At 39.3% G+C, this 27,010-nt stretch overlaps 1 protein-coding gene across 2 annotated transcripts in view; it reads right to left on the bottom strand.

Moving 5' to 3' along the window:
* LOC100703401 (acid-sensing ion channel 1) overlaps positions 1-27,010 on the bottom strand; it is a 62,925-nt gene that overhangs the window by 6,856 nt on the left and 29,059 nt on the right. For both annotated transcript variants that reach the window (XM_019350234.2, XM_019350235.2), the window contains exons 3-4: positions 427-577; positions 194-321 (exon numbers count right to left, since the gene is read on the bottom strand). In XM_019350234.2, the coding sequence (XP_019205779.1) occupies positions 194-321; positions 427-577 (279 nt within the window). The remainder of the gene's footprint in view (positions 1-193; positions 322-426; positions 578-27,010) is intronic.

The following is a 27,010-nucleotide window of genomic DNA, read 5'->3' as shown; positions in this document are numbered from 1 at the left end:
AAATGGCAAGAAATCAGTTGGTAACCAAACTGTTTCAATCATTTGAAACCAGATTATTTCATGTCTGTTCCTCATATGGAACCTTGCTTTGCTTTGTTATAGTGAATTATTAATTGTTCAGATCTCTGAACTCTTCCTTTGCCGAGTCTGATAACGTAATAATTGATAAGAATTAATAAGCAACAGTTTGTACCCTCTGTTCCTGGCAGGAAACAAATGTCTGGAACCCGGGTGCCACTCCGAATCCGAGCTGGTCAATGAAGGACGGCTCATCCTGACTGTGGATCTGAACTTTGACCCCAGCTTCAAACGAAGTCTCATCTGCAGGAAAGCAAAACGTTTGGGATCACTGTAAATATACGTTTCACTAAGGAATCCAGTGTGACAGACAGCTATAACCTGCCACGTGAATGGCATTCTTCTCACCCGTTTCTCCCCAGACTGGCAGGTATTCATCCTGCTGAATGTCCAGCATGAGTTCGAGGCCGTTACCCATACCTCCCTTTGTGGTGATGAGGGGAGGGCGCCCATCACCACCAGCGTTAAAGGTGTAACACTTCCCATAGCGAGTGAATACCTGAGTGACACAGGAAAGATATATAATTTTTTAAGCAGTTAGAGAAATGTTTCTGAAAGAAAGATTCAGGTCAATTTTGTGACAACCACACATTATTACTGGAATATACAACTGAATGGAAAATTATGGGCTACTCCACTACACTCATTTTCTTTAAAAACAAAACAAAAAAGGTTATTAAATGGAAAGCCGATCTGTCTGCACAGTTGTGGGATGCTGGAAAAAAATGAGAGCCTGAAACATATAAGACTTCCACTGAGCGCTCAGAGGATAACAAGGGTTAAAAGCCGATCACCTTCTTGTGTAGTGCAAACCACCAACGCAGATGGCTCACCACCAAAAGGAAAGACAAGAATCTGTAGACGGCATCACAAAAGCTACCTCGTCTTCAGGTCATATGTGGTATTTCTAGGGAAATGTTGGCCAATTCTAAGATGCTGCAGAGCAAACTGAACAGGCACCTGGAAACCAAGAATCTCTTTAGAGGAGAAACTTCAAAAACAGTCCTGGCTCTGAACCAGAGACTACAACCTACCCAGCAGTCTAAACAGTGCAGGCAGAGTAAGCTAGCAGATTTGAATCCCAAAACTTCTCGTGTCACAGCAAGAAGACCCTCAGTGAACATGCCACACTTAAATATTGGATGAAAAGCTTTGACTGTCTAGAGATTTGCACAAATAGGTTCACTTTGGCACCCAGTGTGGTCTCCTGCTGCTGCAGCCCATCTGCTTCAAGGTTTAACGTGTCACACATTCAAAGATGTGCATACTTTGTTTGTGACGAGCACAAGCAGTCAGGCCATTCTCCTCTCACTGTATATTTTCTGTTTTGGACTAGCTTCTGTAAACTCTAGAGATGGCTACGCTGGAAAATCCCAGTAGATCAGCAGTTTCTGAAATTCTCAGATGACTCCATCTGGCACTGACAACTGGGCCACACTCAAAGTCACTTAAATCACTTTTCTTCCCCATTTACTTTGAGCACCTTGACCATGTTTACATAGATATGCTGCCAAAGGATTGGCTGATTGAGAAGGAGCAGTCTAAGGAGGAGATGAACAGGTGTGCCCAATAAAGTGGACAGTGTGCCATAAATGGCTTAATATACAGCTTGATGTGAATTAGAAGTGTTTATGTGATCTATTAAACTCTACCATTTAGACCTCTAATCAACAGCAGAAAACCAGCAGTCAGTCTGCAAACAGTGTTTTGCAGACATTTGGTGCTTGGGAAGAGACTGTGGGATTGTGTGAAAAGTGTCTGATAAGGTGATGGAGGCAAGGTAAATGCTAATGAAGTGGTGACATTCTTGGAAATAAAATTGCTGGTGTTGTTCCTGATCCATTGCTATCATTTGACAATGCAATCCAAAGAAGACCCGATGATGTAAAGGCTATTTTATGCAGATATGAATTGAGATGTACAGCCTTGTCTTTCTTGCTGGTGTGCCTTGGACAGTAAAACTTGTGTCAGAGGATTTGAGTGTTTTTCCACTGGGGGTCAGTGTTTGACTCGGTAAATGATGTGTGTGTGTGTGTGTGTGTGTGTGTGTGCGCGCTGACTGTATGACTGAAATAGTGTGAGAGGAAAGGAGAGAGGCAAATGTGTGACAGAAAGAGGAGAACGAAGGAGAGTGGAAGTGAACGAGGGAGAAAGGAGGTTTTCCCGTGGGAGTGTGAGTTACACAATCAACCCAGTGAGGTGATGGAGACTGGCAGACTGGCGATTTAACATTCCCTCACATGCTCTTTATGGCACTTATAATGGACCTGATGTTACCATGGAGACCAAGCATCCCGACAAGGAAGAATACCGCCTTAATTTTAAAGGAAAGCCGAGACACAGACGTTAGACTGAACCTCTGTGAGATATCAGCAAAAGGCCATTTGACAAACAGCCTCGAGCGTGCGACGGTGAACAGACAGAAGCGTAACAACATTGAGCTTTCTTCGGCGCGGAGTTAATGTTGTATTAGTTTTTAGTGTTGTGTGAGTCACATAACCCATGCAGGGAGAGAGCAGGAGAGCAAGGAGCAATGGAGGAGCAACGGAGGGCAGGGATGCAAAGTGAAAGAGACAGAGAGGAGGGGGGGGGGGGGGGGGGGTTTAGCTGCTAACGCTTGAAGCTGGCTATTGTTCAGCATTATGGCACAGAATGACATATCTATGATTAGAAAGAACAAACCAACCAAGTAATTGTAGAGAAAGAGTTGGGATCTTGCCGAGGGCAGTTTAAACATTTAGGCCATCTATCACGTCAAGTCAGCGAGAGACTGCTGCTGGTTGCAGAAGCAGACATCAATCTGAGTGGGAGAAAAAAGCAAAAACAAAAAAAAAGATTCTGCACAAAAAAAGCAAATAAAAGCAACAAAATAACATGTGTCCACACCTTTAGAATTTTTCTGTCATATGCCGCAGGCTTAAATAAAAAATGATGAGGATAAAGACGCACTTGTTACTTTTAGAGACTGACACTCCAACATCGACGCCCACCTCACACCACGACGGGCCAGATGTGCGGAGGTGAGTTGTGAACACCCAAGTGCCACAGTTTGAACGGCTTCCACATGAAGCTGTCTAAAAATGGGCACCTACATTTCCATATTTACCTTCAAAACAAGCAACAGCTGGCCTGTGGGTTGGTTGTTTAAAGAAAAACAAAAGTTTTAAATTCTGGTGTATATTTCAAAGTCTTTGAAGTTACTTATAAATACGTCAGTCTTAATGTTGTAGAAGCTGTCTCTCAGTGTAGATTTACCGAGGTGTTGGGTCTACTTTTATGCCTTTTACTTACAATGCTCATCTTTAAGGGCATATAATCCTTGTCAACCTAAAGCTTGGGCTTCATAATGCTCTAAAGACTCAAATTCAGTCAGATTGTTCTATTCTCTGCTTTATATGATGCCAAAGGAAATCTCAAGCAAACAGCTCTGATTGTAAGCACAGCACCTGCTGTTCAATTCTTCCCTTTCTGCGGGGCAGCCAATGAGAAGAGAGTTTGCCTAAAGGTCCTTGTTGTAGACCCCCGTGTTTAAAAATAGTTTAAATCCTTCTAAACTAACTAAACATATCAATAACATTTAAAGAAAAAACACCTGTGACTTCATGTCGTAAACATTTATGTATCGTGTTGACAAGATAACAAGTGAAGGTAAATTAGAGATCAGCTGCACTTTTGTGTAATACCAATTTTTTACCACAAGATGGTGCAGAACGTTAACCAGGTAAGAAATTAAGAACACGTTCTTATTTAAAATAGGCCACATTATGGAAGTTTGTTTATGCCACTAAAAATATTATTAGTATTTTTTCTTTTGTCATCCTTAAGTCAAAGTTTCAGAAAGAACAGCAGCACACATCTGAAAACTATTACACACATGAACTGGCAAAATGCTGCCTCCTAGTGGTTTTTGTTAAAATCTTCACAGGGTAACTACAAAAGTAACTTTTAAAGGCAAGAGAAGCGAGCTAAAACACCTCGTTTTACACAGTGGATAAACTGAGGAGCTAGACGAAGGCCCACCATAAGATAAGTAAGGATTATTTTGAATTTTAAATCATGCAGAATTATATTGATGTAAAATTACTGTGGTGACATTAATGGTTATACAGCTACCTGTATTAAAAGTGCCCATTCACTCCACAATCAAATATACTGTTTTTAAAAACAATACGAAATATGCATAGAACAGTACATATCTGATTTGGAGGTGAGCTGTTACTTCAAACTGTCAAAGTAAATCACGTCTTCCACCTCACTCACTCCACCACTCGCTAACATATTATATATTTATGTGTAATAATTACCATGTTCACTCTCAGTTTTACAGCTAAAACTATTTAGTTATAAACCAAACTGCACTGTAGCACAAGCTGAAGGCAATCTCAAACCTTTCATCTTGAATGTGTGTTTTTTTAAAGGGAATCCATCCAACATTTGTTGGGATATTTGACCCACAATCTCAAAAGTTAATTTAATATTGCTGCATGAAAAACCGAGAGAACATCAAAATCAGCAGGAATCCTGTGGGGATTTTCAAAGTTTCATGGCAATACTTCTGATAAATGCTGAAGTATTTCAGTTAGGATTAAAGTGAACCAACTGGCAGACCAACACCTCCATCCCTTGAGCCCTGGTGTCACCACAGGTAGAAATCATCCAGTAAACATAGCACTACCCAGCCTCTCTTTTCCCCATTTACTCCCAGCCTTCTGTAATTGCTCTTTGCTGCACACTATTGATCACAGGTACACACTGTGGACCCTGACAGATTGTCAAACACGTGTAAGAGTGGAAAGGCTCTGTCAGATCATAAGGTGACTGAATTTCATAAATAAAATCAATCATGACAGAAATGTTAAACCCATGTGTATGACAGGTGCACGACTGAACATAGGCAGCTCGATCAATACGCAGATCTGAGTTGATGTCAGGTAACTGGTGTTCTTTTCCACTGGTTGAATAGTTGATGTTGTGACAGAGGTGGGAGGAATAAAAACATGAACCATGTATAATGCACAAAGTCTGCACGGCACACTGTTATGATGAATAAATAAATGATCGTGCACATGTGTAAAAGGTTTTCTGCAGCAGAAATTATACACTGCATGAGGAATAATGAGTGTTACAACAGAGAAGGACTTTAATTATGACAGATGCATGACTGTCACACCCTGTTGTCACTACTTAGAGGTACTTCAAACAACAAATCAATGCCCTTTTTTCCACAGAATTGAATGCATTACTTACCAACTGCAGTTTACAGACACACTATCTTCACAGCTCTGATCAATAAAACTGTCACTCACACACAATTTCCCATGTATTGAAAAGCACTCAACAGAGCTCTGCAGTAATTAATCATTATGCACATAATCATGAATATCTGTTTCTATAGCCATCAAAAGTTAAAGGAATCTCTAAATCGCAAATCCCTGCACTTTGCCATCCATTTAGGGAGGTCTTAATACAGTCTTGCAGTCTGCAAGTAGCTAAAAGACGTCTCGGCAGGCTAAGTTCAATCCATTAGTGCTCTGTTGTTTTATGGGGATGTTTTCAAAGACTTTAAAGCCGTCTCTGTAAAGTGCAAACACTTTCACTGTTATTATGCTGTAACCTTAAACAGCCACCACTGGGTGAAAAAAGCTATTTAAATGGAATGGTGAGCAGACAGTAGGCCACAGTGACCAGGGCTGAAAAAAATAAAAATTAAAAATTTAAAAATGGAAATCATTCACGGTTATTGCTGCCTATTGTGCATTTACAACATAACTCAGGATTGTAATCTGATGAGGACTTCAGGTGACCTGGAAAAAGTGGGAAGTTTCACACTATGCTGCTTTCCTTCATACATGGATGAACTTATTAATAAGAAAACAAGAGTCTGCAGTCATACAGCCTCTGGCAGCCTGCTGTAGTCAGAGATCTGCTTTAAGCTAAATGCTAACACACTCATATTTACAATGCTAAAATGTTGATGTTAGCATAATATTTACATAAAGTGCATCTTAGGTTAACATTACAATTATCTGGTTTACACCCATAAAGCTTGTACATACACGTCAGGGATGACCATGAAATCAAATTATTTACAGTTTATGCAGTTTTTTATTAAATGTATATTTTTAGTGATACCTGGTGATGTAATGCAGTACTCTGCCACTACAATGACTGGTGCTATGAATGCATCTAAACAACTAGAAAATAGGAGAACTACAGTCAACCCCCGGTTCAGTGTTCACCTGTTTTTCCTGTGGAACATAACATAACAAATTCTTTTCGGAAAATATGCCTATTTGCGTTTAAAAAAAAAAAAAAAAATTTGCTAATTATTTTCATTTTATTTTCATGACTAAATAAATTTTTTATGGTAAAAAATTATTTACTAATTTTCAAATATTAATATCAATGTAAACACAGGAAAATATCAGTAAGATGTTTTTATTTCTTAAAAACATTCACCAAACGATGCGCAAAGCTCCCAGAAAAGAAATGCAGCTCACTATGTTTTAGGATGATAGTTTAAGGTATATTTGGTGTTTGAACTATTAAAATAGGCAGTTATAAGCGGTTTTAGAGAGGGTCTAAAGTATTTGCAGATTTCAGCTATTAACGGACAGTTGTGGTCCCTAACCCCTGGGGATGGACTGAATTACCTGTCATGGTTGCCGGGCCGGTTCAGTATCATTGGTACTGTATAAAGCACATTGCTGCTCGTAGTCTTCGATCACAGGCTCCGAATCTGCTGGTTGTTCCACGTATACGACTGAAGATTAGGGGAGATGGAGCTTTTCAGTCGGTGGTGCCAAAGCTTTAGAACAGTCTGCCATTACAATTATGTTTATTTCAATTTCCTTTTATTGTGATACTTTTAATTATTTTAATTTATTCTATTTCTTACCGTGTTTTTATATAATTTTACTATCATTTATGTACAGCACTTTGTGACCACTTGTCTGTGAAGGCACTCTATAAATAAACATTACTTACTTCCTTTCTACAGCTATGAAAAAGCTGGAACTCCTTCAAAAAAAATAATCAAAACTGAGGTCTAATCCAAACTTTGTCTACCACCTCTCTGCAGAGGTGTGGTGCAATATTCAAAGCACAGTCAAAAAGTGCCCAGTAAATATGAAACTGTATTTTTGCTTGAAATGTCAATCGCCAATACAACTGTAAACATGTTCCCCTGTGTTTTGTAGTTCACTGCAAAAAGGTTAAAATATATAGAATATAAGTTTCTTTCATTTCTTCATCTGCAAAATATAAAATGTTATTTCCACAATTCACTTCACCGTTAGCTAATTGGTGATTAGTCGTGTCATTAGGTGTGTTTGGATATATAACTGCAAACTTAGGTGCTCACGCTTGATGTTTCAATTGGTTAAGTGCATTCACAGTAACAACTGCAATATTAAATGCATTATGAGTGCATGGGCTTTATACTCATAACCGCAAGGAAGTTCAGTGTTTGCCAACTTGCTTACATAGCAGAAATAAAGGGACCACCAACTCATTTGCAGCCAATACATTGCATTCGGACTGCAATTTACAGATTTTTGAATTTTAATTTAAAGTTTGTAAGTAAAAATCTATTTTTCTTTAATGCAAAATATTACAATTTACAATTTCCCCCAAACTTCAGTAAGTTATAGGGTCTCCTCTCACTTAAACAACTGAAAATAAAGAGCCCGCTAACAGGACAAACACCCTTTTCTGTCTCTCTCTATTCGTTATTTTCCTTTGAACTGCTTTTATCTGTTGCTCATACTGAGGCTGCTGGTGTGCAGTTGGCTCAGCGTGCTGGAAATCTTTAGCCACTTTGTTAGTTTCTCTTAAATGTCCATGCTCAGCTGGATGAAGGTGATTTAAGAGCCTGATGAGGTTTGTCATTACAAACATTTTCATGGTGGTCTGAGCAAATTTGTATGTTTCCTTTTTGACAGGCCCTTCCACACTAATGAGCATGTGGGCTATAGGTTTGTGTAAAACTATTTGCCTGCACTCCTGTGCCCATATTGTGCATGCATGAAATAGAGTGGCTCATAATCAGGCATACAGCTAACTGACAGGTTATGGGTCAGGGCCGAAAACGCTGCAAAACAGCTGATTCTGGTCTCTGGCTGGTCAGTTTGTGCATCTCAAACTACATGTGTTATGGAATTCTGTTGGTTCCTATTAAAATTAAAATTCCTATTAAAATTTTATCCTTCATGACACTGAACTGAGTGTAAATTTTTAAAAGAACTTTTTCTCCTAATTTATATTTTGGATGAATGAGGTGAAGTTTGGAATCAAAATCAACCTTTGGATAGGTGACTACATATAAAGCATGCACCATCTGTGCACAGTTGAAGCATCGACTCTGTGATATCTGACAAAAATCTTGGCATTTTTCTGTTTTATGACCATTTGAAAGAACAAGTACGGCTTCTGTGTTTGAGCAACTAAAAATTCAATCAACAAAATTGATTAAAAATATGTATATTCTTTTTGCTACAATGCAGGTGTTCTTCCTTTGGTTCTTTGAGGGAGGTTTAAGCTGATATTGCACCACATTTATTACTTTAAAAACATGGTGATCCATCCACTATTATTTGAGTTTTTCTTTGATTTTTAAACAAAACCCAAAAGCCCACTAGCGTGATTATTCAATGAGAATACAGCGTGTGTTAAAAATCAAAGGAAAATAGTGAAGTTATGTATCACTAAAGAGCGCTGGCTTTTGTGTCCTGCACAGGTGATTTATTACGCTTTACACTCTCAAAGATGTGCGTGATCTTAAAGTCTGAGCGCGCCTGTTAGCTGCACACAGGTTAAATTAATTCGAGAATAAAAGCATCAGAGCCAAACCAAACACTCCCCCGCTCTGTTTTGAATGAATAGCTGACTCACCACACTAATAACCAGTCTTGGGTGGAAAAGAAAGCTACTCCAAAGAGAAAATAAAGTATAGGCAGGGGATTGAAAGCCAGAGGCACGGTGGAGTTTGGGTGTTTGTGTGTGTAATAATGATGCCCAGAATATAGAATCAGACCCTGAGTCACTGGTTGTCAAAATAAAGAAGTAAAGATGAGAGGCAAACAAGAAAAGGTAGAGAAGAACCACAGGGCTCCTCGGGGGAGTACAGATAACTAAAGGCTTCATAGAGAAAAGTTTTTTTTCTTAATTAGGGAGAAAAGACCAAAGACTATCCTGCAATACTGAGATACCCACTTTGTGGATCTTCCATCTTTGTACCTGTAGTTTCAGCGTGGTCAGAAAAAAAAAAAACACTGCAAGAAACACACTTATCCTCACCACATTTTGATTTGTTTTTTCAGCAGCAGTAATGTGAAGGCTGTACGACAGTTTCTCCATCTCTTTGGCGGAGACTGAAAACTCTAAACAACTAGTAGATTATATCAGCCTCTGTATCAGAAATAGTATATATGTAAAAAGAATTAGTATAGTGCTAATATTTAAATGGAAAACAGTCACCTCAAACATCAAGTATCAGCATGAATATTGTCATTGTGAGCAAAATACAGGTGTGAGTCACGGAGCTGCTGACAAGGCCAACATGACTACGACTTATTCACCGTCTACAAATCAAGACCCACACCAGACGTCTGTCACCGCTGTGGTTATTTAAGATGGCAAATCTGTGTTTTTCAGTAGTTCAAAGAAAAATCCTGAGATTGAAACGTCAAGCAGTTCAATAAATCCTCATATGAGTGCTGGCTTGTCTGAGGATCAATCTGTTCTCATATTTTCTGATTCAAGTCCCTTTTGTTTTCATTTATTCTTTAAAAAAGGGTCACAATAAGGTGTACAAAGATTCTCAGAATCCACCATTTGGTTCACATCTTTTATTTTTTATGAGGTGGGTGAATAGGGTGAATCATCCCGTTCTGTTCATGATCCAATCATGACCATCTGATCCTTCCGGCACAGAAAAAAAAAATATTCAAATGGATTTCCAGCACACTCTTTATCAGAAGGATGGTTAATCGCCACATTTTTCACCAGTGTGGCATGCTTTAACCAGTTATTAAATACCACACCTCCAAATTTACCTTAACATGCATTTACAACCTAATTTTACAACAATACAAAATACGCTCTAAGTAAAAAAAGGCTAAACAATTACTTAAATACCAGCACAAAGCTTGATAATAAGCCTCAGACCTAGAGACCAAACACAGCTTCCTTGGGAAAAATGTCTATTCCCTGACTCCGGTTGTGATGACATATGAACCCTGCCTCCAAACTACACTGCGTTCATCAAGGCTGTTGTCTTTTTAACATGTCTTAATACTTTTTGTCTTGTTCTATTTAATCTGAAGAAGCCCCTAAAAATAATCGGTGATCACTTACTCTGGATTTTTATTACCACTATTCATCATCAGCACGTTTCAAAGCTCAGTTTGGTGTTGGTCTTGTGGTGGTGGTCTTATGGTGTTTTTGCATGGGTCAGAAAAGAATCACTCTGAGGCTAAGAAAGATTTGAATGGCTATACAAAGCTGACAAATTTTTCATATTGAGTAATCCAAACCTTGTAGCAGTATATTATCATCTTACCTTGTGCTAGGGATGGATCATCCCAGATCTTCTCTTGACTAAAGTTTGGTCTGTTTTCAGCATCTTTTTTTTTTCCTGCCATGCGATTGCATTTGTCTCTGCCCATCGGGGATCATCAACATTAACGTTTAAAAAAAAGTTAGTGTTAGCAGTATTAACTATTAAGGGTATTTTTATAGGACATCTGGAAACGAATGCAGAGCCGTTTACTTGTTGAGAACGTGGTATATTGAGTGTTACAAAATCGGGATTACACAGACGTGATTTGACCTTTGCTAAGCATACACCATTTTAGTTTTGTTAGCTACTGAGTGAAATGTGATAGTAAACCATTAAACAAGAGAAGCTACACTGTCTCCTAGATTTTTTTCCCCTCACATTAATATTAGCATTTATTCTGAATAGTGGACCTCTTCCACCTAACATTAGGTAGTTAATGTGTGGGTTGAACCATGCTAATGTCAGCATGCTAATGTAATAAAAATATTTGCAGCTGATGTTTATATCTAACGTTTAAGATAAGAAATAATCAAATATATGTTATTTATTCTGAAAGTTAAGAATTAGATGTATTGCAAAAACTAAAACAGTGAACAAAACCTAACACAACTTAAAATATGTAGCGAAATAACATAGCTTTATAAGGTAAATACATTAATTTAGATTAGTAATGGTAGGGTAATGCTAGGAAATAATTAAAAAAGTATCCAGTTTAAAAAAATCCATTAAAATTCATCATTCATTTTTAGCATGTGTGCAGAAAATTCAGAAAAAAAGTTTGTTGGGGATTCTTTTCAAGAATTAGCTAAACTGGCTGTACCTAAAAGGTTTAATTTAGGTCTTTTCAAGGCATTTGGTGACAATAACAATGAAACTCACTACATGGCTGAACTATCAGGTGACTAACACTCTATCAAAAAAAAAGTCATATCCAGTGCATCGATTGGCAGACACCTTGAGATGGTACCGGCTAAGAGAAAAGCTGTGTATGATGAACACGTCGTTGTTTTAGACAAAAGTCCTCCTGACAGCTGTTAGCAAAACTTTTCCAGTGCTTGTAAAAAATGAGTGTTTACCAGTTTAAATGTCAGAATTTAATACATGTAGGAAACCATCATCAGTCTCTCGCCTTCCTCACCAGCTACATGAAATACTATTAAACCTCCCCCACTGCTGTGAGGGGAGTTTTTATCTATCATATTTGGGAATTTATCCACTAGCTCCCACACAATAAAAATATTTCTTTCCCTCCTTTATTTCATTCCTCCCTGGACTGCAGAGCTCTTCCATGGTTCCCTTGTGTCTCTTGAACTATGATGTTCTTTCCCCTGTGGACTTCACTCCATCTCCTGCCGCACTTCCCCACCCACCATTGCTTCATTTGATGAATATTTCACAGGCCAGTAGAGACAGTCCTCCTCCTCTCTCATCCTATTCCCAGACACTACTCGGCTCTCAGTACCTATCACCTTCAGAGACGATAACATCCTAGCGCTGGGTAAGTGGCACCTCAGGAGTCAGCTGGGTCTCTGGGAGCATGCCATATGAAGAAAAATGGAATTGTGTATTAACTTAAGCTCTATACGCCTATCTAAAACCATCTAAAACCATCTAAAACCTGACCTTAGCACCATATGAGATAAGGGTTAAAGCTGGCAGATATTACAAAACAAAACGGCAACACCCATCAGGTGCGAAGAGGAAAAGGACCCGCATGGGCGCACCATGATACTGTCCAGGGGTGGAAGAATTATTTAAACCTTTTACCAGAGCACAACAACACCTGAAATACTCCAGTACTACAGTAGTGAAAGCAGCCAAGTGTACTTATATAGATACATCAATACCAGTGATGCAAATGATTCATTAGGCAATGAATCATTTTTTAACTAAGCTGCACATTCACAGGGTCCGATTTATAAGGATTTGAGAAAGGATTTGTTGCTTATTTACTTAAAAACTTGTTTGCTTAATCCCTTGGGTCCCTTTTGACAAATTTCAATATAAAAAACAAATTAAAAAAGATAAGTGTTGAACAGAATTTTGCAGTTCTTTCTGATCATTAAGTTTTAACTCCTTGTTTGCGTGTTTCAGGACAAGCATTCTGAACCTAGAGAGACACACCAATGATCACAATTTCAAATTCCTGCGTCAGCTTGTTTTTTCAGAAAAGAACAAGATTTTCAGAAAATTTTGACTTCTGACTATGAGGTCAATGAGATTCGAACATGCTCGAGTTTTTTAGTAAGGTAAGGTGAATGTAAAAACCTAATAAAGTAGTTAAAAATCAGAACAGTATCAGTACTTAAAATGACTAAGTTGTCTGGCCAATAAATAAATCAATAAATACAGAATAGGTTTAACCTTCCAAAGGTTTAACCTACAGTATAGAAACTTTACAGATTTTCTTCCAGCTTCTAAAATGTAAGTATTTGTATTTTCTGTGTAAAGTTAATATGTAGGTTTTAGACTGTAGGTCTCCTCTTTAGAACAACTCATAAAGGGCTTGTAAAGGCAAAACTAGTTTATGCAATATGGTGCAGAAAAGTTATTAAAAAATGACTCAATCATTTTCTGTTTTTAATATAACTAACACGCATGTATACATTTGTTTATATGTAAGAACACTGGACAAAATGTTAATATGTAACATGCAAGATTTTGTTTCCTAAAACTTTAAAACTTCTAGATTAACATGATAAACCGGACTTTATTTATCCATCTTAGTGTATTTTCTATAAATTTCTAACTTGAAGATGTCAAACTGCGTCTGTTCTTTGAAATTTTGTTTGGCAACAATGTAAACAAATACTTGCAGCTGATTTGTAACTAATAAAACTAAGGAAAATTCCACCAGGTTTACATGACAGTCTAGAGTACACACCATTATTGTCACAGGTTAAAAACAGAAAACCCAAAAAGTTTACTTAAGAGGATTTTGGGGCAAAATAGTGCAGTTTTATTTGCAGTTTATGTAGACTAGTCAATAAACTACATTTTTCAGGCAGTTTTTTTCAGGTTAGATACGACGTTAAAAGGTCCCCAACTGACCAGGAGACACAATATCCAAGGTTCCAGGCCTAAACAAAAATTTCGTATTCCTCAGGCTCATATTGCTTATTTTTTGTCATTTTATTAATGAAATTATTAATCAAAAATGAAGAAACAAAAGAAAATTACAGACAGGCGGAAAACAATGAAGTAATATCAGAGGATGGCACCAGTCTGTCATTATCATTTAGATAGATGCGGCACAGTGGGATCCAAATCAGTGGAGAATTAAAGAGAGACCCTTCTTGTGAAAAAACAAAGGAGAATCACAACAAAACAACATAATAGCTGATCAAGAGGCGACAGAAGAGCCTACAGGCTGCAGTTTTTCCTCTGAGGAAAACTAATTGTTGTTTTAATGCGATCGCTGGTCTCTATGGTGGATGGACTTGGAGATGCACGACACACAGAGAGGAAATAACGCCCCGGGGGAAGACTGCATATAATTCCTCCCTCCTATGGCTGCTTTTCACTCAAATGAAGACAGAGGGAGATTTCTGTTGAAAGGCTTCTTTAAATGACTACTGAAAAATGACGCTTCCACATTCCTCCAGAGTGCCGGCTTCTCGGTGAATAATGGAAATGATCTTGTGAATTTGGATGGGAGACATAAATGTCTTAGAGTTGCCGGTTCACATTCATTCAGAGCTGTTAAATTTTCGGTTGAAGCTCTCACAGTTAACAGAAACCCTCTCATTCTCCCCCCAAGTGAGCAAAGGAGAGCAAAGTGAGACCGTAAATAGCTGTTCAAAAGGGCTGATACATTCGATATGAGCCAGTTACAGGATGTATTTATACAGTTCATTTTTATAATGCACTTATATTAGATTAAATAGCTATATGGCAGCTTAAAAGTACTTGCACTGCTCGCAAACTGTGACATGCAGCATTAGTCTCTGCTTTGTTGTGCCCCTTCTCTCCCTCCCTCGATGCTGCAGATCCATATGGGTTGTTAAAACCTCCTCTGCCTGCCTTTTCTCTCAATCATCACTGTCGCCTACAAATCTCCTGCCTACAAATCCTGTGTCAGCCATGTGCAGAGCCCACGCTCGCTCGCTGAGGGGAAAACTGCCAGGCAGCCGGAGAGGCCATCACAGTAGCAGCAAGCTGCGCTGTAACTCCAGCGTGCGCTGCCCTCTCATCCGCCACAGCTGAGTAAACATCGGGGGATAAACAGCCAGAGGGGCAGAGGCCTTACTACAGCTGAGGGCAGTTTAGTTTGCACACAGCACAGTGGGGTTAACTAGGATTAAATCATCATGTGTCAAGTGTGACTATGTGTCTTCATTTATCATGTACTTTAATATAGCAGCACAATGTGAGAGAAACTATGAATAAAAGACTCATGGAGTGACAAAAAAGAAGGGATAGTGTCGACTTACATGAGAACCAGTGAGGTGATAATGGATGAGACATCTGAACGTGACGTGGAGGATGTGCAGGATTTATAGTGTAGTAATTAGAATATAAAGAGTGACAGCACACTCCGGGACCAAAAAGAAAACAAAAAGACATTTTAATAAACCAATTATTGTGGCTCGAATGAAGGTCTGTGTAAAGGATTGTGATAGATGAAAGAAACCTACCACCAGCCTCTTTGAGCTTGCCCTCAGGCTACAGTAAAGCCTCCCTTACAGCGACACAGAGAGGGGTCATTGTTGGGAACCGTTTTCCTTGATTTGGTCCTAAATGACATCAGGTGTGGGTGATGCAGGCTTCACGGAGCACTTTGGCTCTTAACCAAAGCATCACCTGAAGGCTTTTACACTGATATGGATTTCTGATGCATATTCCAACCCACCATATTTCCCATAACTGTGGTCACTGTGACTCTGTGGATACTGGTAACTCTTAAATGCACAATCAGTAACAAATTTGTCCACCTGAGAATTTGTAATTGATAAGAAATGCCAATGGATCTTTTAAGGGTCCAAATTGAATTACAGAATCTATTTATATGGACGCAGGCACAGAGACATTGCCCACTGGTTTGTGGAAGTCAGCTTTTCAAGCTTTGACCCTTGACCATATTTGGAAAAGAGCTTGGTTAGCAAACCGGGTTAGCAGGCTGCGTCAACAGACGTAGATATCTGCTAATTAGTGCAAAGTCACTCACTAAAACTAGAGCACAGACTCCTTTGTCGATTTGTCAATACAATTAGATGCACAGCAAGCTGTATTGCTTTTCAGATAATTAAATTTAAACGGCACAAACATGACGCACACGGTCAACAGGTCCATGCTCAGTGACTTGAATTAGCTCAGGCGAACCTTAGCAGAATGCCTGCCAGTCAAAGCAATCGTGCCGTCCACATTAAAAACGTTTAATTATTGTCATGAAGGCTGAAATTAGCTATAAAAAAACAAAATGATTTTCTGTACCAGGCTTTGAACATGTGTATTTCATCTGTAATGAAGAAAAAACATGGGAGTCTATGAGCAATGACTTATTGATTATCTCAGGAGAGTCAGAGAAACAAAAACTTTCCGCAGCTACAAGTCTTTTAGGACTTTTTAGGACATTATCTACGTAACTCGGCCTGTGGATTGCTTACAATTTATGTAATCATTATTTATTTATTTTTTAATCCCTATATCTACTTTTATTTACTAGCTTTGGTGGCACAACATTAGTTACGGGCTCACATATTATTTCTGGCCCTTATCTCCCGTGTTTCTGCTTCCATTGAAGCAGTCTAAATGTTCTGTACAGTGCCACAGCCCACATGGGTCTCTGTGAATTGAGCTGGAGTGGAGCCTAATAATGACGGGTCATTTCTGCAGAGTTTAAATTAGTCTCCAGAGTCAAATGACAGCGTGTCTGTCTGCCTGCTAAGCCCGAGACAAAAGGTTAGCTGTGAATTAGGAATGATTAGCTATAATAGGCCATATACCACTACCAATATTGGGTGGACATTTATCGATAGGTACAGTGTGTGTGGCTATATGTCAGACTGCCTGTTTCTTTTGAATGTTTAAATTTGCATGCAAGCCTCTTTCATGCATGTCTAATAGTGAGCTGTAATCACCTTCCAACAGGAATGGGGTGGGATGGAGGGGGTGTTCATTTCAGAAAGCCAAAAGGCTGTCACAGCGCATTTAACCTGACACCTGACTTGAACTTAGTAATGGCCTCAGAAAGCTGTTGAGATTGCATGTTTCACTTCGCACATACATCCCAGCTCCTCACATAATTTACAGCGACTTAAATCGATACTGTCTTTGCCTGTTTAATGAAATTTCATGCCGTGCTTAAGCTTGTTTCAGTAGTTTAAAAAAAAAAAAAATCTAAATCTAACACGATTTCCACGAGCACGATCATTTACTCCACTGCAATGCTGAGGCACAGTGATGCCTTTGTGATCCTGTCGTGTGATGTGAAAACTTTACTAAATTTCACATTAAGAAATGCTGTGTGTGCAACATGCAGTCAGACAGCTTCCTAGGAAAAAAAACGCATATAAATAAGTCACACAGTTTGTTCCTGGGTGGGATGAGGATGGTATAGACATATGGTAACACAGTATATCAGAGGGCATCAGTGCACATCCATGCATAGGCACGTAATGGAGATATGCCGACGGGTGATGCGTGACATATATATTCCTGCTGGATGCCACTCGTAAAACATAGTAGAGTTGCACAATAGAGTACGCATCGGTTTATTTTAGGAATTGAGCCGTGATTCAACATCTGAGTGGCTGTAATGAAAATGTTGAGCTCCTCGAGGGGGTGAATTGGGACCAGCTTGTACAGTAGATATTCTCTGTGCTCGAAGGTGGACAGCAGTCATTGCAGTCAGTCTCGATCTTTTGCTCACAGGCCAATTTGTTCACCGGGACTGCATCGCAACTGCAGAGGAGGAGGAAACCATCACCCTCATTAATAAGAAAACATCAAAAGACAGATAGAGGCACTCCTGGAGAAGAGCACCTCTCTGCAGCTGTGCTGCTAACAAGCCCCTCTTTTATCAAACGTCTTTGATTTTGCAATTCCCAAAATACCACCCAGCGAAGGTGGGACGAACATCGATTAATGAATGCGTTTATTACTTCTGTCACTTTTTGGTGCAGTTTAGAGGGCGGGAAAACAGTCAGGAGGGAGAAAAGGCCCTGCAGCTGTACCCCTGGAGTGAACCTCCTCCATGTGACAAATTTCACAGTCTGCTGAGAGAAATCTGCTGAGGCTTTATGTTCCTTTTTCACTAGTACCTACTCGGGTCGGCTCACCATGGCTTGGCACCGTTTTCAGGGTTTTCTTTCCTAACATTCATTCTGCCAGGGTTCCAAACAATCCGGGTCCATCTGAAAATGTGACGTCAACAGACTGCATGCCACAGATTGGCTGGTCAGTGGCATCGCTTGGCAACTCATGAGTATGTCCCCACGCCACTTTTGAAACCCGGCAATGAGGGAAAGGGCTACTACTAAAAAATATCATCGCCTCGACATCCACGTTTTGCCCCTTTTTCACTAGTACCTACTTGGGTCGGCCCACCACAGTTTTCGGGGCTTTCCATTAGGTCATGGTATCTGTTACCAGGTACTTTTTTAGTACCTGCTCCGCCGGATTTCTAAGCGATATGAGGCAATCGGAAAAATGTGACATCAATAGATTGCATGCCACCGATTGGCTGGTCAGTGGCATCACATGAGTCATGAGCGCGTCTCCTTCACAAAAATCAAAACCTCCATTTTTGAAGGGCAGCAACGAGGGAAATGGCTACAAAAAACACAATGGCTGACAAAAAGTCACAGACCGAGCAGATCACCGCCTTGACGTCCACGACTGTTGTGGCGTTCATATCATACACCTATTACGTCACAAGATGCTGGGTCGCGTTGCTATAACAACCCCACACACATTAGGTGGTACTTGATTGTAATGGAAAACGAGTCGCGGCGAGTCGCACCGAGCCAATCCGAGTTGGTACTAATGGAAAAATGACTTTAGAGGGCGGGAAAACGGTAAGGAGGGAGAAAAGGCCCTGCAGCTCTACTCCTGGAGTGAACCTCCTCCATTTGACAAATTTCACAGTCTGCTGGGAAAAATCCGCTGAGGCTTTCAGCCTGTCTCATGCTGTTGCTGAATACCAAGAGATTAATTCATTTCGCAGATAATGCGTGTAAGTGACTCCAACTCCCAAATATGCAGCATTCAGACCGACACTACCTGCCCAATCTCTCAGCGACAACAAGGGAAGATTCAGGCTGGGAGGCGAGATAACAGACAGCACACAAAGGTCAACACATCAAACAAAAGATCCTGTTTGTAGACTGAAACAAGAATAACACAATTCCAAACTAATTTTACCCCCTGTCCCTGCACCAAGTCTGAATTAAGGAGAGCCTGAGGCAGCAGTAAAAGCTTTTTGGACGAGAAGCTGATTTTCAGTGCAAATAAAGAACCCACTGTAAAAACTGTCTTCTTTTTAAGTAAGTTGGGAAGGTCAAATGTAGATGTGACTTACAAAAATGCTTAAATCTTCCTATATTGATCATCATTCGCTAGTTTTGATGTATTTGTTTCTACTAATCAGAAGGTCGGTGCTTCAACTATCTACTCTAGTGTGCAAGAAACTGACCTTAAGCCAGAGGTCCCCAAAGTGGGGGGCGCAGAGCCATTGCAGGTGGGGGGGCGGTATGAATTTAAAAAATTCACTGCACATAATGGGCTCCCACACAAACGCAAAGCAGAAGATGAAGCATCGCCAAATATGTTTCCAAACCAACTTCCTTCCAAGCCAAATACTAGAAAATATGATAAAGCATATCTTCCCTTTGGCTTCACCTGCACAAGTGCGAAGGTAGGTCTCCCTGACAGAATTTATTTCCCCTGCGTCAGGAGCACGCGCTGGGCTGTCCAAACCACGGACAAACAGTATCCCACATTTTTGATTTTTAGTTCACAAACACTTCTTATAATGAGTGACTACTCCTGACAAAAAAAACACCTACACGTAAAATAATTACACCATGACGCCTCTGCCTTTCTAAATGGAGGGACAGTAACTGCATGTGTATATGTAAGCGTGTAAAAACTGCAGATAGTAAGGTTAACAGTATTTTGTCTCTATCCGCCATTGTAGAAATTCATCTCATGTAAACAATAACGTGGTGCACAGCGTGAAGATTTTCTTGTAAAACAAAGGGGGGCCTAGCAAAGGAAGTTTGGGAACCACTGCCTTAAGCTAACCTCAACCCCAAATTGCCTGCAATGCATTTAGAGTAAGAATGTGTGTAAGTGTGTGAATAACACAGAACTGGCAGTTCTAGTATTAATTTCCTTTTCAGCAACCCAAACTTTTATTTATTTATTTATTTTATTTTATATGTTGGCATCTTTGGCATTTAAAAAAATGTAGGCATGTCAAACTATACCTTAAGACTTAAGAGGCTTAGTGGCTTTCAACACCTTCAGGATGAATTGATGTTATTGCCACAGTTTTGGATACTCAGCATCCCTTACATGTTTAATTTAAAATGTGTCCATCAGGCAGGAGGTGCAGTCTCATTTTGAGCAGCTCTACACCTGCTCCTCGTCAGGCCTGAGCAGAAGCAGGTGTAGGTGAGTCCCGCAGTGTGCTAGTTGCTGATTGTCGTTTTTACATTTTGTCGTGGGCTTATTTTTGGCCCAGCACCCGTCCCTGTTTTGGTGTGGATGTACGTGTATTTTTCTAGTCTTTTGTATAGGAGCATTAGTCTCTCAGTAGGAAGCACAACTAGTCAGAAATTATGTCAGTGTCATCATGTCGACCTTTTCTTTCTCTTTTCCCATGATTCATTGTGTCAATGTAAGAGATTTGGATCTTGTACCGTGTTTGCTGATTATGTTGGACTATCATCTGTAAAGCAAAATTGCCCCACAGGGACATTCAAGTTCTACTCTACTCTATTCTACTCGATTTAACACCCTTGGGATATAATTAAATGAATGAAAAATGAATCAGCTGTATTACTCCAGTTGCAGCAATCATTAAACAGCATAAAACTGTATGCCCCGTATCCTATTAGTTCTTCATCAACTGAATAGCAGAGCCATGGGAGGTTTTATTAAAGACATCATCGTGTTTTTCACACGCAAAGCAGGCGGCAGTCAATTTATATTAAAAGGTTGGTAAAGATACATCTAGGCATCCATATCCTCTAGTAAACAACCATTTCTGTTTCTACACTGAAGATCCAGACAGAAAATAATGTTTAGCTGTATGACTTTCCAAGGGAATGAGCCACTGTTCAGCCATTTTTGTGTGTGTGAGTGTGTGTGTTTTGTGCACAGTGTTTCAAAGAATCAATGCTGTTTTATTTGCCTCACGCTGTGTGTGTTTCTTTGGTTGGCTGGATAGATATGAGTGTGTGTATGTTGGTGTGTAGCCGAGCCTGTTATGTGTATGGACTGGTGTGTAGCTTGTTGTGTAGCTGAGCTAGCTCTGAGATAGATATCGTGGTAGCTTTGTACCATGTCTTATCTTCTGAATCTGTGAGGATGAGTATGCCAGTCATTATCACATATGACAAAGGAATAGAAAAACTGAAAAATCTCTCAGTGATATTTAGGCCTGTTCCAACTAGTATGTCTCAAGACTATGATTTACGCATAAAGGGGGCTGCTTTTACATTTCTGTCTTGCTACAACAATAATAAGAACAATAAGAATTAGGTATAAATCAAGTAGACATCGTGTTGAGAAAGTGCACACTTCCAAGAGTAAATCATAGTATGAGACATATGACTCTCATAAGACTTATAAATAAAACATAAACATTTACTATTTGAGGCAATGGGGCAGTCTTTTTCTGTTTCTTTTCCATGACCTACTTAAAAATGTGGACTTGTTCCATGTTGACTTACAGCAGCCAGCAGGAGAGGAGACAAACCCAGCAATAAACTGCGTGAAGAAATAGGAGGGCTGCTTAAAGCAAATATGCTGTTTAATTGTGCTGCAGCTGAGCAGCTAATTAACTATCAAGCCTGCAACTTGACATTAGCCGTGAATTTTCCCCGCTGATCGTTCGCTTGGTTGGCTGCTTGTTGCACAAACGGTGTGGGGAAAGATGTGTCTCTGTTTGCAAGTTAGAAACGAAGCAGACTTCAGCAGAAAAACAAATGTCGACTGTTGTTAAGAGTCAGTGGCTCGGGTGCTCCGGTTCAAGGTGAGAGCAGGGCTGCCTGTGGTTTAGCGCTGGCACCTTGCTTTATGTAAAGATTTTATTTTGCTCCAAAGAAGATAGATATTCACCTACAAATGTTATTGCTTAAAATCATGTAAAATATGAATTTCTAGTTTTCCGATTAGGATTTTTTTTGTCATCAAAAGGAGCACTACATGTGGCATTGAATTAAAAAAAACAAACACCAACAACAAATATATACAACCAGTTTCATATGCATGCACAGAAGGCCATGCTTTGGAGCCAACAATCCCATCTGCGCTGTCAAATCATTCATAAGTCTAAAAGTTGTGACGACGGCTGACAAGAAGCTGGAAAAGACCCCAATGGCAATGTCACACGTGGAAATGAATTAGTAGTTATCAGAATCCATTTGGAAAACATTTAGAACTAATTAGAAGCTGTTAATAATGAGGAAAAGCATTTTAAATAATATTTAACACTATCAGAAAATGATAGAAGAGAGCAATTACAAAAAGTCACACCAATCTGTGACAAATGGGTGTGAAAATGATTTCCATCTGTAAATGATTGGCTCTTATAAATTATTTCCCCACATTTTTTCTCTTATGGATTTTAGTCTCTTCTTATCAGTTAGAAGCTGTGCTGCTTCTCCTTTTTCTTTTTTCCCCCTACAAGCTGGTTTATTTTAGAAATCCCAGTGTGCTTACATCAAGTGAATAGTGTCAGTGAAAGTTGAGGGTCAGGCCTGCAACACCTCTTAACAGCCTGGGGTTTCCATGGTGACCTAAAAAGGGGCTAGCAGGAGGCTAACAGCTCGCTTAGACAGAGACTCACTGTAGTCTTAAACACAGATCTGGCTACAGGTGTCTTCTGCTTCCACAGACCTGTGGGAGTGCCTGTGTGTCTTTACGTGTTCATTTTCTGTGAGTGAAGATGTTTTCAAGTTCACCTACAAGGACAAAAAACAAAAAAAAAGCAAGAAAAACAAATACTGCAGTCATCTTTGCTGTCTAGGGTAAGAGCGTAGGTCTCAGCCACAGCTAATGAAAGGCATCGCTCAAGGCGATGGCGTCTTTTTTTATCGAAATACACGATGTAATCAAATGATGACTTGATGAGCGCCTCACTGTTGCACAAATCACAGAGAAAACCAAACACAGAATCATGCTGCACTATTTCTGCTGCAGCAACTACAGTACATATTAATATTTTCCAACTGCCTATGAGGCTCCAGTTACAGACAGGCATGTTTGAAGTGTAGAGCACTGTCAGTGTCAAGACCAGTATTCACTATGCCAAGGAGTAAATAAAGAGCTGAATTCCTTTTTTAATGCAGTACTCTGAGAAATCTGAGAGAATCCGTTGGTAAGCAGAGGAAAATGAATGAATGGATGGATAAAATGATGTAGGTGATAACAAGTCAAAACAAAACAGTGACATTCAGCAAATCCAGTAATGCTGATTTTTGGGGATTTGCTGTTGAAAAATTGTCAAATTTAAATTAAAAATTTATATTTTTAGACATCCAGTGTACATTTAAATCAATTTAATTGAACTGAATTTCAGCTGATGAACATATCTGAACTGATCTGAATAAAAGCTGTCAGAACACATTCAGACTGTAGCTTCGTAAACTCGCTTTATTTTCTCTCAAATATTCACTTCATCGCAAACAAAATGTTAATGAAACTCTTCACACTGGCTTTCAAAAGTGATTAACAAGGGGTTTAATGTTTATAATTGTACTACCTGCAGACCTATGTCACTGCTTTCTCAATTTTTAAAAGTACTGGAAAGCATTTTTGAACAGAATTGAGCTATTTTATTAACACAGCTTTAGAAAGAATAGATTTAAGAAAACGATCTTTTATAGAAAATCTACGGCAAATCTGCAGCATAAAAAGCACGTTACACAACTGGGCTATTTATTGATGTTAAGATGTTTTGTTAAAATTCTATGAACCACAGCAATTTGCTCTCAAGGTATAGTTTATAATTTGTTGCAAAGTTCTTTAGGTAACAAGAAAGAATGTTTAAAGCTCCATGATTAGAAGTTACAGCTTCTGGATGTAACAGCTGGGGTTCCACAGGGATCAATACTAGGCCCCATGTTTTTTGTCAGGTAGTTTTAAATATGTACTTTTTGCTGATAATACCACTGTTTTCTGTTCTAATAATACATTGCTGGGCATTTTTAATAATTAAATTGTGAAATTAAAAAAAAAAGATGAAACAAAATGTATTATTTTTGGAAAGAGGAGTAAAGATATACAGATTGAAATGGTTGAAAGTAATCTGCTTGGTGTTTAGGATAATTCACAAGATGGTTTAAAGAGAAAACACCAACAAATTGTTTCTGAATTCTCAGTTAGTGAGACTTCATGACCTGGTTGACTTAAAAATTTTATTAATGATGTTTAAAGCATCATTAATAAAATTGTATTAATGCTGTTCAAAGCAGTACATGGAACAATACCTGCTGATGTACCGAAGTCATCTGCTATTAGTAACAATTCTGCTGAGCACAGGAGAAAACTTCACACTCAAGTTACTACAGGTAACATTAGCTGACTACTAAAAAAAAAAAAAGAAAAGGTTTCTAATTATGGAGTGAAACTATGGAACCATTAAGACAGATCTTTACATTGCACCATGAACATGATAAGCTGTATCTTTTGTGATTCACAAAAAATGGCCAGTTCAGTAGCTCAGTTCAAAGTTGCCATTCTTTTGTTTTGAGCACATGTATGAAATATGCAATCATCTGTATGTTAATTTGGTTGTGTATTGACAGGCGTAGGTAGATCTGCATGTATGCATAAAGACATTCTGCTATTTCAAATTACCTTATTGCTATTCACTCCCATAAAGAAAATATAGAAACAGAAATAAAATATTCTTCTTCCTGAACCTTTTTCACTCACCTTGACAGTAGTGTGGAAGTTATTATTGCGCCTGACAGATATTTTTCCATTAATGCAACAGATTACAGTATGACAAATGATTGATTACTGATCAGTGTTCTATGTCTCTAAAGCGTCACGGTGATTCATTTTATTTAAAGAGCGATTACCACAGTAACATATGGTAAATGTTTCAGTGCAGGGAACTGGCTGAGATCCTGACAGCTGCATTACTATCCAGAGCCACAGCATTAGAAAGATGTTGCCTATATATTTTCTTCTAAGCAGATAATAAATCCATGATTGCTGTCTCCGTCCTTACATTAATGACTGATTAATTATAAAAGCGCTCAGGTTAAATGCAACAAATAACGCACTAACGTCTAACTGGGATTTTCTGTGTTTGCAAAGGCACAAATGTCTGCAGATTAATGCACTTTGATATGAATGAGAGAATGAGTGTCAGTGCAGCAGGAGGAGAGGAGTCTGAGAGTAACTTTGAATTTGTGCAACAAAACCTGCCAGCTAGCTGGTTACATTCACAAAGCCCGTTACCTCGGTAACTGACTCACAGTTAAATTCATCCTTTTTTCTGGAATAGAAAACCCAGAGTTTTGTTGTACCACACACGCCCTGATTCACCCTGATTACTTTCACCCAGCCAGTGTGGCACTAACTCAGCCTGCTGAGAATTGGATGAGTGCACTTGAGGCTAAAGGAGGAGGAGATTTCGGAAACGTATAACTTGATGTCCATCAGTAGTTTTATAGCCCTGGCTGCCTATAAACTATTCCCCTCAGCATAGCCACGGCTGGTTTTCTGAGTCATACATACTGCATTTCCTAAACTGCTTTTCACTTTTAACACATTGACATTCTCTGAGTGTCTGAGAGCAGCAGTGCACTGCATCTTTGGTGTGTGGGTACAGCTGAACTCTGAGCAGGTCCGTCTGGTGGTTTTCAGGACAAGGAAGACATCAGAAAAAAAAAAGAAGTGCATATCTTGTTTTCCATTTTGAACTACTGCTGGGTGTTTCTTTGAAGGTATATGCCTTCAGTAATACATTAATGTTCTGGTGGCTCAGTGTTTCTCCACAGCAGGTCCAAGTGCATGCTGGGATATAGGTCCTGTCCCTTCTGCGACCCTGAATAAGAATAAGCTGATATAGAAAGTGGACTGCTGGACCTCAATTTAAATCTTTTGTGTTTTTCTTAGTCACAGATCCCAGTCACCCACACAGGTGTTCACTTGTTCACATGGCAATTGCACTCAAGCACCACCTACCACATGAAGGAAAACATATTTATACATAGCTTTCACTGCCAGTTAAGTTTATCCTGACTCTCCACCACCTGCTGCTGTCTAACTGTCAGAGGTTTTTCATCACATCTACTGCTTTCATACTCTCTGTATTCCTAGGAGAACAGACCGTCCTTGCTACTGCGTAACGGCACTCTGGTGTGGCAAAACGGAGCTCAGACAGTGGATAACGGTGTAATTTGTGCCACCCAAACACAAAGGTGCAAAACGGCTAACAAGAAAGTCAGCCAATTATGCAAACACAAGACAGATCACAGCATTCAAAAGGTGCAGTCAGGGCACAACTGATTTACATTATATGGCAATAAGCAAAGGTGACAGAAATAGCATGGGCAGGACTGTAGACATAAACTCTGTGTCATAGCTAACCAAAGATGTAAATGAGCCATTTGATTGCCATTAAAAAGCTCTATAAAACAGGCTAAACAATCAATAATTTCTGAATAAGATGTCAGACCCCCCCTTCATTCAAACCGGCTGAATATCACAAAGTTAAGTTAGAATTAATTTTGAGTAAAGTGGTTCAGCTAGTAACAGAGACCACATTTCTCACCTTAGAAATGAAAAATAAGAGCAAGATCCAGTATGCCTGCACATTTGCATGTAAAATTTCAGACCTTATGGGCTCAAAGCTGTGATTTGTTCCACCCCAAAAACCATAACAATGCTAACAGTGAAGTGAAAGAAATGTCAAACAGATTCTGCATACACCTACACAGCAATCTTAAGAAGCCTGATTATCCAAAATAATTTCATTCTCTTGTATGGGCTTACATGGATTTGCAGGCATTGGTGAACACATCTATGAGAAAGCTAAACATGCGATTTCACATCCTTTCAGGACTGTGTGAAAGTGCAGAGACCTTTCGGCTGACATTTCACTCAGCTGCCTCTTAACTTTGATCTAGCTGTTAGACTCACAAACATGAAGGTACAACCAGACTCAATTTTTCTCCCTTTCCA

The sequence above is a fragment of the Oreochromis niloticus genome, linkage group LG20, assembly GCF_001858045.2.
Source record: "Oreochromis niloticus isolate F11D_XX linkage group LG20, O_niloticus_UMD_NMBU, whole genome shotgun sequence".
Taxonomy (NCBI): Eukaryota; Metazoa; Chordata; class Actinopteri; order Cichliformes; family Cichlidae; genus Oreochromis; species Oreochromis niloticus.
This window is presented reverse-complemented; position numbering and strand designations above follow the sequence as displayed.